This window comes from Ictalurus furcatus, chromosome 9, assembly GCF_023375685.1.
Source record: "Ictalurus furcatus strain D&B chromosome 9, Billie_1.0, whole genome shotgun sequence".
Classification (NCBI taxonomy): domain Eukaryota; kingdom Metazoa; phylum Chordata; class Actinopteri; order Siluriformes; family Ictaluridae; genus Ictalurus; species Ictalurus furcatus.
Window position 1 is genome coordinate 18,353,769 of NC_071263.1, and position 14,769 is coordinate 18,368,537.

General features: G+C 38.8%; 1 protein-coding gene across 1 annotated transcript; it reads left to right on the forward strand.

Annotated features, from left to right (window-relative positions):
• The first annotated feature begins 585 nt into the window (after positions 1-585).
• Positions 586-14,487, forward strand: grm1b (glutamate receptor, metabotropic 1b). Its single transcript, XM_053633574.1, has 8 exons — positions 586-1,482; positions 2,360-2,609; positions 4,002-4,237; positions 7,789-8,035; positions 8,489-8,657; positions 9,487-9,613; positions 11,484-12,411; positions 12,975-14,487. The coding sequence occupies exons 1-8, from the start codon at positions 780-782 to the stop codon at positions 13,813-13,815; spliced, it is 3,501 nt and encodes a 1,166-aa protein (XP_053489549.1). The 5' UTR covers positions 586-779; the 3' UTR covers positions 13,816-14,487.
• The last annotated feature ends 282 nt before the right edge of the window (positions 14,488-14,769 follow it).

Consider the following 14,769-nt stretch of genomic DNA (forward strand, 5'->3'; position numbering starts at 1 on the left):
ATTAGTGCAAGATATAGATCAGCTAAGAAAATGAAGTAATGAGTGAAAATGAAAGCATAAATATTTGTTATAGATGTATAATTAAAATGAAACGTGCTTCTGAGGAACGGATCCTAACAGGATTGGAGAGTGCATGGAGTCTGCGGTTGATGTGACCCGCTTTTGGATGCAGTTATTAGATGAAGGAGGGGGCATCCGCGCGCGCTTTAGGTGTGGAGGAAAGAAAGCGATCGCTCAGTAGAAAGTGAACTGCAGTTTGGAATGACACTGAATGCTTCAGAGCGGAAGAGGAAATGGCTTTCTCTCGGATTTCAGGTAAAGCTTCATCATCAGATGCAACACACACTGAGTAGATATTAGATATAATCATGCAGATGAGCCGTATGACTGGACTGTGTTTGAAGTTGTTTACTTGCGCAGATAGCAGTTTTCAGTTTTCCATTACAAACAATAGTAAAAACGTTAAAAGAAGTGTAATCCTTCGTCTACGAGTATATAACGGTACTAAAATGATCCGGTTCGGTTCGGGTGAGGAGATGCGGGATGCAGTGATTGAGACTGAATGCTGTCCATGGTGCTGACTTACTCACCAGGCGCTTTTCCAGGCTGCGTAAAGTTTATTATAGGCTGCACCTGTATGACAGAGTGTTCACTTCTCTTTGCAGGATGTCTGATGATCACTGATACAGCATACATGGGCACACCGTTTTCCCAGGTCGCTTCTTCACTCCAACAGTCTCTGCTACAGATATGATTCAGCGACTAAACCATATTGGACCATGTGGAGTATGATGAGAATGAATTGCGTATTATTTCTGTCTCTTCTTTTGCTTTGTGTGATGGCCAGTAATATATATGAGCGGTCGCTGGTTCCCAGGGCTGTGACCCGCTCAGTGGCCAGAATGGACGGCGATATCATCATTGGTGCCCTGTTTTCTGTCCACCACCAGCCATCGGCTGAGAACGTGGCTGAGAGAACATGTGGTGAGGTCAGAGAGCAGTATGGCATTCAGCGAGTGGAAGCTATGTTTCACACTCTGGACAGAATTAATGCTGACCCAAACCTTCTGCCCAACATTACTTTGGGCTGCGAGATCAGGGACTCATGCTGGCACTCGTCAGTGGCATTGGAGCAGAGCATTGAATTTATAAGAGACTCCCTTATTTCACTGCGTGAGGATGGGGATGGCTCAAAGTGGTGCCTTGATGGGACTCCATTCAGTCAGCCACTTGCCACGAAGAAGCCCATTGTAGGTGTGATTGGACCTGGATCAAGCTCAGTGGCCATTCAAGTTCAAAACCTGCTGCAGCTGTTCAACATCCCCCAAATTGCCTACTCAGCCACTAGTACTGATCTGAGTGATAAAACCCTCTATAAGTACTTCCTCAGGGTTGTGCCCACTGACACTCTTCAAGCCAGGGCCCTTTTGGACATTGTTAAACGGTATAACTGGACGTACGTGTCAGCTGTTCACACTGAAGGTGAGTTAGAAGCTCTGTAGTTAGTATCTTTTACCAAGCCATGTACCCATCCATAAAATAAAAAGTCTCCACAGCAATACTCTGCTGATAATTTGTTTTATAAATTCACTAATATATTTTACTTAATTCTGTAAAATTGATGTCCCCTTGCCATTTGAATCACTGCCAAAGCCCCAGGTACTACTGCATGCAGATTTTTTTTGGAAGACCACTTTAAAGAGTTGGTTGTAAGTTATTCATGTGAACTAACCATTAAGAAACAATATTCATATTTGGATTTTACTTCACTGGGATTAACTTTTTTCGTGAGGGAATTTGAGCCACTTTGTGCTTGTCATTTCAAAAGTGCCCTACATAGCAACATGGGCAATTTGGCAGGCAATGTATCAGCCTGTCAAAAGTGCCCAGAGAGGGGTCTTTTCTTAAATACCTACATTTACGAGGTCATTTAAAAATAACCACTCTCTCAACAGACCCTTCCTCACAATTCCAATGCTATGCAAAGTATTTTTAATCTTGTTAAAAATATTTTTAAATTCAACCAAAATGACTTTTTAAACATATTTTGATGAGCTTCAAAAACTCTGATTGTATTAGAGAGAATTTGATGAATCCCACTGTATGAGAACTAATAAGGTTTGGGAGAGCTGCTGCAGAGAGGGATTTTAGAGGCAAAGTTGTAGCATGCAAGTTTTTATCATTTATTTTGCGTTCTTCATAAAAATGATGCCATTTTCATCATTAGTTGATGCAGTTGATGCTCAGTGATACACTGCAGGTCTCCGCAGGAATAGTTAATACACTATAAGCTATCATACCCATTAGAAGTGCTAATTTTAGAGCCTATGATGTTACTGTGTTTTTTCTCTTCTCATAGGAAACTATGGCGAGAGTGGGATGGAGGCCTTTAAGGAGCTGGCATCTCAGGAGGGTTTATGTATTGCCCACTCTGACAAGATCTACAGCAATGCTGGTGAGAAACACTTTGACAGGCTACTGAGGAAGCTGAGGGAGAGGCTGCCCAAAGCCCGAGTGGTGGTGTGTTTCTGTGAGGGGATGACAGTGCGTGGCCTCCTTATGGCCATGAGGCGCTTAGGGGTGGCTGGAGAATTCCTCCTTATTGGAAGGTGACTGACATTTTAATTCACATGAGTTATAAATTACTGAAAGTACTCGCTTTTTCTTAAAGATTCATGCTGCCAGAGTGAAGTCTCTGAGGAGCGAAAAAGAGAACATCAATTGGTTAAGGCGGTTCTATTCTGGGTCAAGGAGAGTGTTTTGAAAGAGGCTAATTCAAAGCATTGCATTAGCTTATGCAGTCTGAGGTAGTAACAACACAGAATTTTTCTTTGCAAACCAATTTTGAATTGCTTCTGTTTTTAATAATAATGCTCAAAAGTGTTCAAAAGATTATATTAGATTTACAAAACCTTTAATTTCCTCCTTCAGTGTCCACAAGGGTCTGTATGTCTTTTTTGAACACATTTTATTGCAAGTAAAAAAAATAAAAAATGTGCCTCAACACAAACCATTGGCTAGAAGTAAATTGTTTCCTGTATATTGTGAACAGGCGCCTAAGAATAGGCCATTCTTGGCACCCATTACAGAGAGGATGCTGGGAGACAGATGGCTTTGGTGGCACTGAGTAGCCACAGAATTACACCTTCTTCACAAGCAAAAACAAAATGATTAACATACTGAATGGATTTATGACCTTTTGATTTATAATCACTGTGAAATGCTCATTTATAGCTCTGTATAGTAAATGGAGTTCACAAGTCTGTTCATAATTTTTCAGTGAGAGACACATTGAATAAAAAGCCTTTTAGCAGACATTAAATAAAATGAACCTCCTCATGAAACCGGCTGAATCTGGAAAGAGAAGGAACACTAGGAACATTTCTTGATAAAAAAAAAAAGCCTTGCATTAATTTTAATAATGCCATAGAACTACTGCAGGAGAACTTAGTTAGTATCAAAGCCTGGACTCAATTAAATAATCAAGATCAATCTATTTGAAGGATTTTACAAAAAAATAAAATAAAAATTAAATGCACTTTCTGCCTTCTATTCTGTTAAATTCACTTTGGTAGAAAGGGGATGTCAATATTTTTATTTTATTAAAATAATAATAATAATAATAATAATAATAATAATAATAATAATAACACGCATAAAAAGGATTCTTCTTCTGCTGTTCTAGCCATCTATGATTATATACATATAACCAATATATTATCATAAACCATTACTCAGTTTAGATTAATTCTGGCCTTTTAAGAATACAGACGGAAGTTGAATTATTCCATACAGTAATTAATTTTATCCTCTTAACAAGCAGCAAGCATTCCTCGGCTAAAATTCCATGTCATCAAAGGAAGGAATAAGTGTCTGTGGTGACTTTTTTCTTAAGCTATTGTTAAACTAGGTCAGTTCACTCAAGGGTGTGTGTTTGCTGAAATGAGACTCTGCAAAGTTAGCCAAGACCTATTACACTCTGTGTGATCTGCTTTCCTTAGTGATGGCTGGGCGGACAGAGATGAGGTGGTGGAGGGCTATGAGCAGGAAGCTGTTGGTGGCATCACCATGAAACTCCAGAGTGAGGAGGTCACATCCTTTGATAGTTACTTCTTGAAGCTGCGCCTCAATACGAACACCAGGAACCCATGGTTTGCCGAGTTCTGGCAACATCGTTTCCAATGTCGCATCCCAGGGCACCCACAGGAGAACAAAAACTACAGGAAGAACTGCTCAGGTGAGACCATTTCATGAATGTCACAATATGTGTCTAATAGTGAAAAGGACAGAGGGTTAATGTTATTAATACTACTAATAGAGTGGGTATTTAAGGTCTGTCCTTTTTAATGAATGCTTTTATTACAAATTCTTCTTTTTTGTCTTTTTTATTTACACATATTTTCTCTGCTGGCTGAAAAGGTGAACTAGGTAAATTGTTTTTGTTGTTGTTTTGTTTAGCCAACAATGCTCAACAAGCATGTTTTTAAAATAATTTTTTTTACCATCTGCAAAGCTGTAATATATTTATGTTCCGATATGAAAGTTGCTGAATGCTGAAATTAAGCTGAGTTAAGACTGAGTTATATTTAAGATATATATTTATATATATAAATAGAGAGAGAGAGAGAGAGAGAGAGAGGCATGAAAGTATTATCCCTCAGTTTTTATCAATTCCCTCCTTATATGTTTATTTTGCATCACTTTGTGTACTCATATCATTGTTTTTATTCTCTCATATTCTTGTCAGCATCATCATATCAAAGTGAAGTCACCTATGCCATACACTTCCCTAAAAACTGAATAGGAACTAAAGGCAGAGTAACAAATACCTTTACAAATGTTTACACAGAGGAATAGTCATAGTCTGCTGTTCTACTATTTTTCTATCTAGAGCTACGAGATGGTAAGTAAATACTTCTGAATGGAGCTAAGAAGCAGTGTACTTGAGCAATATAGATAGAGGTCAACTGATATCACAATCATCTACTGTATCTTTAAATCATTCTATCATTGTGCTCATTATGGTGTGCAAGTATGTGCCTGTCATTACTGTTAATTGTTGGTGCTGATCATCATAGTACTAATAACACAGCACAACATAGAAGAAGTCATGTGTATCGGTAGACCTCTAACATATATAAAGTTATTGGGATGTTTTGCAGACTGCACTAATAAATTGTGGGCACTGTGTGTATATGATTTAGATCCCAATAACGTTCACTTTATTTATGCCATGCCAACTGGCTTTGCTGCATGTTCCAGTGAGGGACACTGTTTGGGCCACCATGCACTTTTGGTTGTTTATGTCCTGCTGAATCATTGAATGCTTTTACAATTTGTATTAAACTAATTTTTTTCCATAAAACAAATGATCTACAAATGTCTGTTGATATGATACTGTGGGAAATATGCCAAAAATTGTTTTTGCACTTTAGTGTCAGAGAAATACAATCGTGTGAAAAAATAAGTACACCCCATGGGAATTGTTGTTTTTTTGGACATATTTGGACAGCAACCATTTGATCCTCTTTGCAGCCGTGCCTATTAATAAAGGTGATACACTCTATCAAATGACACATAAAATGCACAATTTGTAGTAATTTTCACAATTTAAATGAACAGAAATAAAAACAGATCAGTTACATGGGAAACATAAATACACCCCTACAGTGATTAGAACCTGCTTAGGGAGTGTAGGTGGAACCGGTCTTCTTTAAACACCTCTCATATCTAGTGTCTGGTGTTCCCTTTGTTATTGAGGTGTGTGGTGTCATCATGCCACGATCAAAAGAGTTCTGTAAAGCCTTCAGAAAAATGGTTGAGGATGACTATAAGTCTGGCAAGGGATTTAAAAAGATCTCCAAATTATTTGAAATACATCATTCCACTGTAAAGAAAATCATCTACAACCGGCACAGATTTCAAACAATTGCCAATTTGTCCAGGGCTGGCTGTCCCAGCAAATTCAGCCCAATAGCAGATAGTCTGAGGCAAAAAAAGTTTCCAAGAACCCCAAAATTTCATCACAGTATCTGCTAGTAAGTCTTGCAACTGTTGGTGCCCAAGTGCATGCTTCTACAATCAGAAAGAGATTGCACAAATTTGACTTGCATGGGAGGCATCCCAGGAAAAAGCCTTTGCTGTTTAATAAGAACACTAGGGTACTTATTTTTTCACATGACTGTATACATTACATCCCCATGCAGAATGAGTATCATGGCACAGTATCATATATTTACAGAACAATAATAGCATAATGATATTTTCTCTGCATTTCCGTAAACAAGAAAGTTAAAGTCTAATATAACAGTTCTGTTTGCTTAGAGTTCAGTCACGGCCAAACGGCAATTTATATTCACACAGAAGGTTTCATTACTAACCCACAAAAGACAAACACCAGCAGCCTTTTACACTCTGAGGAGCCTGACACTGCTGTGAACATACAGTGAAATAGGAAGAGAGTGAAAGAAAGGTGTTAAATACATATCCATTGTTTTCACAATAAAATATTGTATACAGATGAGTGTCACATTTGTCTGACATAGCTAATAGACACAACAAAATAAATGTAATAATAGCACATTAAGAAGAACAACTAGGATGTAATCCTAAGGTACCTTAAACAGCAATACTTACAGAAATAAAGGAATTCATGTTAAAGTTCACTTGAAACAAAGTGGTAAATTTCTACATTTCATGAAAAAACATTGTGGATTAAAAAGGATGATCTTTTCAGTTTTAAGTTTCCTAGTAATATATTCTTCCATGCCATTAAAGAAAGTGAAATATTTCATACTGAAAATCAGAAAACAATCCAAACCATACATATGAAATCAAGAGAATATCACAGACCCCTAAAACATCATTATAATACAAAGACAGCATCTGATAAGTGTTAACAATATGTGTATTAGTCTTTGTTATTGTTATGATACTACCAACGTTTATCAAATCAGTGATTTAATTTTAAGGTGTTTTCACTCAATATAAAGGCATTGGTTTTAACAAAGCATGTCTGGGTTTAATCAGTTGCTCAGTGCTTCATTTAAACATCAACGCAGGGTAAAAATGAAATGTGTAAAGTGAAATTCACATCATAAAAAGAGCCTACTTTTCTTAATATAATTTCTCTTTATCTGCCAAATCATCAAAAATAATGCCCGATACTGCTTCTTGCTGGCTTGGTAAAGATCATAAAACTGTATGCTGATATGGTGTCCTTTGACCTTTCTTTGCTTATTTGATTTGATATTTCAGGAATTTTAGATCAATTGTGTAATAGAGATATTCCCATTTGTGTGGCCGACAGAAGATAGGAGAAATGAGAACAAGAGTAAATTATTAATCTCTTTGCTTAATTAATAATAATACCGTCCATTACTAATTAAACACTGAATGAGAGTGCAGAAATGGATAGTGTCATTGTGGTATGTTTCTGGCACTTTTTTTTAATGCTGCCTGTCTTTTTATTAATATTCCAACAATTAGGGGAGAACATTGTGACCTGTCACGTGTAGTTTTGGGGAAAAGTCTAGGTCTTTGGACACCCTATCAATCCCTTTACTCTGCACTGAACTGTAGTGTGATTTGCCATTTGCTGAATTGTTTTGCTATGTAGATGCTTTTATGCACTGGTTTATGTATGCAAAGCAAATAACCTTTCAGATGTTTGGTGCAATTGTCTGTCTTGCCCTGAGCTCAAATATCAACTGAAAAACCAAAGTCTGAACACTGAAAATGTACTAGAAATGATAACATTCTCCATGTCTGGCTTGACTGTATTGGCAGGTTATGAGAGTCTAGAGGAGAACTATGTACAAGACAGTAAGATGGGGTTCGTCATCAATGCCATCTATGCCATGGCTCATGGCCTCCACGACATGCATGAGGACCTGTGCCCTGGCTATGTGGGTCTTTGTGAGGCCATGGACCCCATTGATGGCAGCAAACTGCTGGAGTTTCTGCTCAGGACCTCCTTCACTGGAGTGTCTGGTGAGGATGTGCGGTTTGATGAAAACGGGGATTCACCAGGCAGGTCAGTCCTATAGAACTATAACCATAAAATAAACAGAGGTTAAATATATCAAATTTGCCAAAGCATGGCATAAGGATGATAATAATAATAATGATGATGTAAGATAAGATAAGATAAGATAAGATAAGATAAGATAAGATAAGATAATACTTTATTAATCCCCAGATGGAGAAATTAGGGAGAAGATCTCCTTGAGGGAACATGCAAATTAAACAGATCTTTTGCCACATTATTGTCATCCTCCATGTCTTTAATCCCAGTTTAACCCCTGCCAATACATTAAGTAGAAATGCTATATACAGTACTATATGTTAATATGTCCTGGTTATGTACTGGTTATGTTGGCAATGGCATGATATAAAAATGTGTACCTCTTTAGCTTCTTGTTGCCTGTGAAGTACATTGTGAGCCTTTTCTTTAGAAATACATATGGCACATTTTCTGCTTTCTCAGGTATGACATAATGAATCTGCAGTATGTGGAGCCTGGTGTGTATGACTACATAAACGTGGGCTCATGGCATGAGGGCATCCTGAGCATCGATGATTATATGATCCAGATGAACCGGAGTGAGATGGTCCGTTCAGTCTGCAGTGAGCCCTGCTCTAAAGGGGAGATCAAGGTGAGTCTGGCATTTATTATAAGGTCCACTAAGTCTTTTTCTGTTGAAATGAGAAAATGAGTATTATCTAATGTTTATATAGAGTGTATGGAGAGGAGCATAGTAATGGTAAGGTTTGGGGTTTGTAAATTGGTACCTGGGAAGACCCTGTAGAGTAGTGATGAGAAGTTCGGATCATTTAACTGACTTGGATTTTTGAATCTTCATCATTCGTTCATCCCGTGACTGCCCTATAGGCTGAATGCAGTGGGACTGTGACGTGATGAACAAATGACTCGGAGCTGAAGACTTGAGAGGTGAACTAATTATTTTTGCTTCCGGTATTGCATGGTGTATTGCCTATACGGTGGCCACCAGAAGAACAAACAACTCAAACCCGAAGACTCGAGACAGAAACTAATCATTTCTGTTTCTTGTACAGAACCTATGGGGATGTTGCAACACATGCATGGTCAAAAATGAACGAATCACTCTCTGAGACAACTCGTTGTTCCCGAGTCATATTAAAGATTCGTTCAAAATGAACGAATCGTTCATGAACGACACATCACTACTGTACAGCACAACTTGCTACGTAGTTGGCAATTAGTAAAAAGCAACAGAACTAACATCAGTGACAAACCTTGAGATATAACAGCTTTATTTATAATTAGCTTGAATAACTTTAACTTACAAAGATGTAGAATGCTTAATTTTTTTTTCTTTTAAAAAAAGAACAAAAAAGAACCATGAGGAATATGTGTTCAATGTAAATCATGTGCCAGGATATCCACACTATCAGAGCAATTTTCTGCTGGTGCCTGCTGCTACATGCTGTGTGTCCCTCCAGGTAATTCGGAAGGGGGAGGTGAGCTGCTGCTGGATCTGCACCGCCTGTAAAGATAATGAATACGTCCAAGATGAGTTCACCTGCAAGGCATGTGAGCTGGGCTGGTGGCCTGATAAAGAGCTGCAAGGTAGAGTAACACATCTGCATATCTCTAACACACAGAGAATGGCTTCTTATTCTATGAACTTATTCTATACAGTATCGGCTATGGTCTTGAATAAATGCGGATTATATAACCCATGTGGATCTATGAATTTTGTAGTACATAAAGACAGTAATAGACACCCAGGATTAAATCTGCACATCATTTATATTTGATAAAGTTTGGAGCAATTGGGATTTTTATTATGTATTTTTATCAGACAAGTATAAAGGATAGTTACAGACATTTTGGAGGATGAGGTTGAGGCTCCTTTAAAGGTTTCTTCCTCATGTCGTCTCAAGTAGATTTCCTTGCCATCATCACCTCTGGCTTGCTCATTAGGGACAAATTTATTAATTTAAAATTTATATCCAGAGTTGATATATTTCGGTAAAGCTGCTTTGTGGCAATGTCCACTGTTAAAAGTGCCCTTAACCCTCAGCTGTTATAATGCATATATGAGATGCACGTAAGTCGCTCTGGACAAGGGCGTCTTCCAAATACCATAAATGTTTAGGTTTCTGTCTTTGTATGCTATTTGGACTAAAGACTTCTATTATGTTTTGGCTGTTAGGAAGCCTGCTTTGTCCTATTTTCAAAAGGTTTCCCGTGACACTTGAAGACCATTTATCATTTTTACAAATCGCTCTCTTAGTGTACTTGTGACAGACCTACTTCACTCCCTACTTCTTTGGCCTGTTTTCAAAGGTCTTCAGTTATGCTCAATGTCAAAGCAATACTTTTCCATATTGTTCTATCTATTTAGGCGCATATTAGTCTAGCATATTTTCTCTATTGCTGAATTTCCGCACATAAAAAAATTATCATATAATCATATATCTATATTTAATATGCAGATGAGACTAGGTTTGGCTCAATGACCTATTTGGGGCAAATAAGCTCTATGATTTAGTGTAATGAGAAAATTGTTGGTTGGTTTATTTTATTTTTAATTTGAACATGAAGTGCTGTGAGAAGGATAAATGTTGGATAGGAAGATTTAGTACCTCTGGTATGGCTCGTGGATGCTGTATTGTATTCTCGCCCTTGCCGCAGTCTCTTCTCCCTTCTTTTGGCTTGCCTCTGTCTTACAGGCAGTCCCTGAGTGGAGAGTCTGTTTATTTTTAGTTGAACTGGAAACCTACTTTAGCACTTGGTGCATTGGAGAGCTGGCCACACTCAGATGGCTAATATGGCCATTCCAACACCACTGCTTTTGCCATTTCAGTGATATTCCCTTGTAATACTATATTGCCATGCTTATTCAAGATTGTCTGTTTCGAGATATTTAAGTAAGTGTATGTGTTTCTTGAAAAGATTATCAGTAAAAACATCAGTAAAGAAATTTAGCCATGACAGAGCCAAAGGACCAAAAGTCCAGGAGGTTGACCTGGGCCTGAGCCAAATCCTATAAGCCTAACACTAAACCCTAACTGCTAACACTAACCCTAACCCCTAACACTCAAACCCTAACCCCTAACATTAACCCTAACACTAAACCCTAACCCCTAACACTAATCCTAACCCCTAACACATAGAGATGCTGTATAACACGGAACAACAAACACATTTGTCCAACATTCAACACACTGAGTTGTCTTTACCCCCTGGGCATTTGGTATGACTCCACCCAGGTAGGAGGAACTGGATCAAGTCTGGCTCCACCCCCTGCACTTTTGGTTCTGTAGCGAGGAGTACTTGTGAAAGACTTGTACTGCAGTGTTCTTATTATAGTCAAAGACCTACTAACTTTCGTTAGTACTTTCTGGGACACAAGTGTAAAAGTTGCTGTATTTTTATCTATCTATGCTTTATCTATCTATCTATCTATATTTATTTATCTTTGTCTTTGCAGGCTGTGAGCCGCTTCCCCTGCATTATTTGAAGTGGAGTCATGCCGAGTCCATCGTTGCAGTGGTCTTCTCTTGTCTGGGCATCCTAGTGACCAGTTTCGTCACTTTTGTCTTCATTCTGTACAGAGACACACCTGTGGTCAAATCCTCAAGTCGAGAACTCTGCTATATCATCCTAACTGGCATCTTCCTGGGTTATATCTGCCCCTTCACGCTCATAGCCAAGCCCACAGTGGCCTCCTGCTATCTACAACGCCTCTTGGTGGGCCTCTCAGCCTCCATGTGCTATTCGGCTCTGGTCACTAAGACCAACCGCATCGCCCGCATCCTGGCTGGCAGCAAGAAGAAGATCTGTACACGCAAGCCACGCTTTATGAGTGCCTGTGCTCAGGTGGTCATCGCATTCATCCTGATCAGTTTACAGCTCACGCTGGAGGTCACGCTGATCATTCTGGAGCCCCCGTCACCCATCAAGTTCTATCCGAGCATCAGGGAAGTCTATCTCATCTGTAATACCAGCAACATGGGCATGGTCGCACCGCTCGGCTACAACGGTCTTCTTATTCTCAGCTGCACCTACTATGCTTTCAAAACCCGCAATGTGCCGGCCAACTTCAACGAGGCCAAGTACATCGCCTTCACCATGTACACCACATGCATCATCTGGCTCGCTTTTGTGCCCATCTACTTTGGCTCCAACTACAAAATCATCACCACATCATTCTCCGTGAGCCTAAGCGTGACTGTGGCCCTGGGTTGCATGTTCACCCCAAAGATGTACATCATCATTGCCAAGCCAGAGAGAAACGTGCGTAGCGCCTTTACCACTTCAGATGTGGTGCGCATGCATGTAGGTGATGGCAAAATCGCCTGCAGGAGCAACAGCCTACTCAACATGCTAAAACGCAAAAAGAACGCCTCTGGAAATAAGTAAGTCTGCTCTCTTTAGCTGCAGTAGCTTAGCCTCTTTCCATCCTGTTGCATGAGTATCAGTACCCATGGGCCCGATCTTTTAATTCATGCTACGTTCCAGACATTCAGGTCATGCCATTTCCAGATCAGCCTTCAATTAACAGCTTTCTTAGACGTCTCTGATTTGCAGGTCGACTGCAATTAAAAGATGCACACCCAGGGGCATCTCAGCAACAGGGTAGACAGACGCTCTGCTCCATATATGAGCTGCTATATACCACTAAGTCATCAATTACAGAATTAACAGCTTTTGTTTTACATTAATTAATTATTGCTGAACTAGGACTGTGCATAAAGAGACACTGTGCATAATCATTACCGTATATATTTAAATGCAGTATTAAAACAGTATACTATAATTATTTTTTAATATATATATATATATATGTAATATATAATATATAATTATTATATTTGCTCAAATAAAATGACAGTAATTTTTACATGAACCAGAAATGTTGTTCTTGTGTCCACTTTTCTTGGTTCCTGTGAAATAACTGCCGTCTTTATTTTGTTCATAGTTCTAATGGCAAGTCTGTGTCATGGTCTGAACCAGGTTCAAGACAGCCTCCGAAAGGAGAACACATGTGGCACAGACTGTCTGTGCATGTGAAGAGGCAGGAAGCCGGCTCCAATCAGACAGCTGTCATCAAACCTCTAACTAATACCTACCATGACACAGGCCTGGAATTCTCAGACCTGAGCACCAAGACTCTGTACAATGTAGCCGAGGAGGATGAGGGTGAGCCAGTCAGATATAATCCTCCGGCCAGCCCTCATCTGATTGCTCACAGGTATTCACCTGCCAGCAAGCCTGTGAAGGAAATGAACACAAAGCAGGAATTTTATAATCCGGAGCAACACTTGCCACAGAAATGCGTTCTCCCCCAGCAGGTTACTGCAGACCACTTTCAGGACATGACAGCTAAGTTGAATTCCAGCATGCCTGATCTGGATGACATTATTAGTTTACATGAACCAGTAAGTGGAGTGATGCCACCATACCGACCCCTCATTCCGCAGACACAGCAGGTTTATCCCATGCAGCTGAGCTCTTACTCAAAGAAACCAGATACTCTGTTGGAGGAGGAGGAGGAAGTGGAGAACGAGCAGTTTGGCCTCCTGCATGGCTACATGTACAACAATGCACAAATCCACGATGATGAGGAGCTGGTGCAGATTAAACTAGCAATGGAGGACTCACTGGCTCTAATGCCACCCTCTCCTTTCCGGGACTTGACGGGTTCAGGCAACCCCATTCCCAACTCTCCGGTGTCTGAGTCCATCCTTTGCACCCCACCAAATGTGACATATGCATCCGTCATTCTCAAAGACTACAAACAAAGCTCCTCTACCCTGTGAATGAACGAAAAACTTGAAACATAAATACTTGTAAATGATCTGTTTTCTCAGCATTTGAGAAACTGACACGAGCTGCCAATAAATTCATTATCAGTTCATTAGGATAATACATTTTTCCACTATTTAACATTACATGTTTAATTTGAACCAATTAGTAAAAGGACTCTCATTAATATATACCGGTGTAGCAGTAAATAATGATTTAAGCATTACTCATGAAATGACAAATGCTAGAATGTAGAATATGGGAATGAAAAAACAAATGCAACTTTTCTAAGTTGAGATGTAAAACTATACCATATCATATTCTTAAGACAGCATACGCTTTCTTGAATATTTTAGAATAAACATACATGGTAATCTAGGTATAAACCGATATAAAAAGAATTTAAATATATAAGATGCCTGTTAAAATGTAGCAAAAATGAATCATGTTTAACTGCCAGTGTCAAAGTCAATGTGAAGTCATTATTTGTCAAGGTATTTTTATAGCTGTATTTTTAATGTACACTTTTATGTGGGAGCTGTGTGTTTACAATAACTGTACATATTAAGTTAGATGTTATTTATTAAATTATTTTTCATGAATAATTGTAGAACAAATTCATATGTGGTACTTTAGATCAAAAACGTGACTTAAATGGTCATAACCTCACTATAGACAGAAATCCTGTGAATTTCAAACATTGCATTTTGAAGCCTGACTTCTGTTTTTTGCAAATTTATTGCTTTCTAAATAGTGTTTTTTTTTCTTATAAGTTGCTGTGCAATTCTGTTCAACATCTGTTTGTATTTTTAATACATCATGTGCTTTACATATAGTCACTATATTATACAATACATAACATAAGCACTTCTGCTCAGCAGAGCCACCGACGGCATTTTCTCCAGAATGTAGCTTGAATCAAATCTATATAGATGCTCAGCGTTAGCTGCATGTCTGGCGCTTCTTAT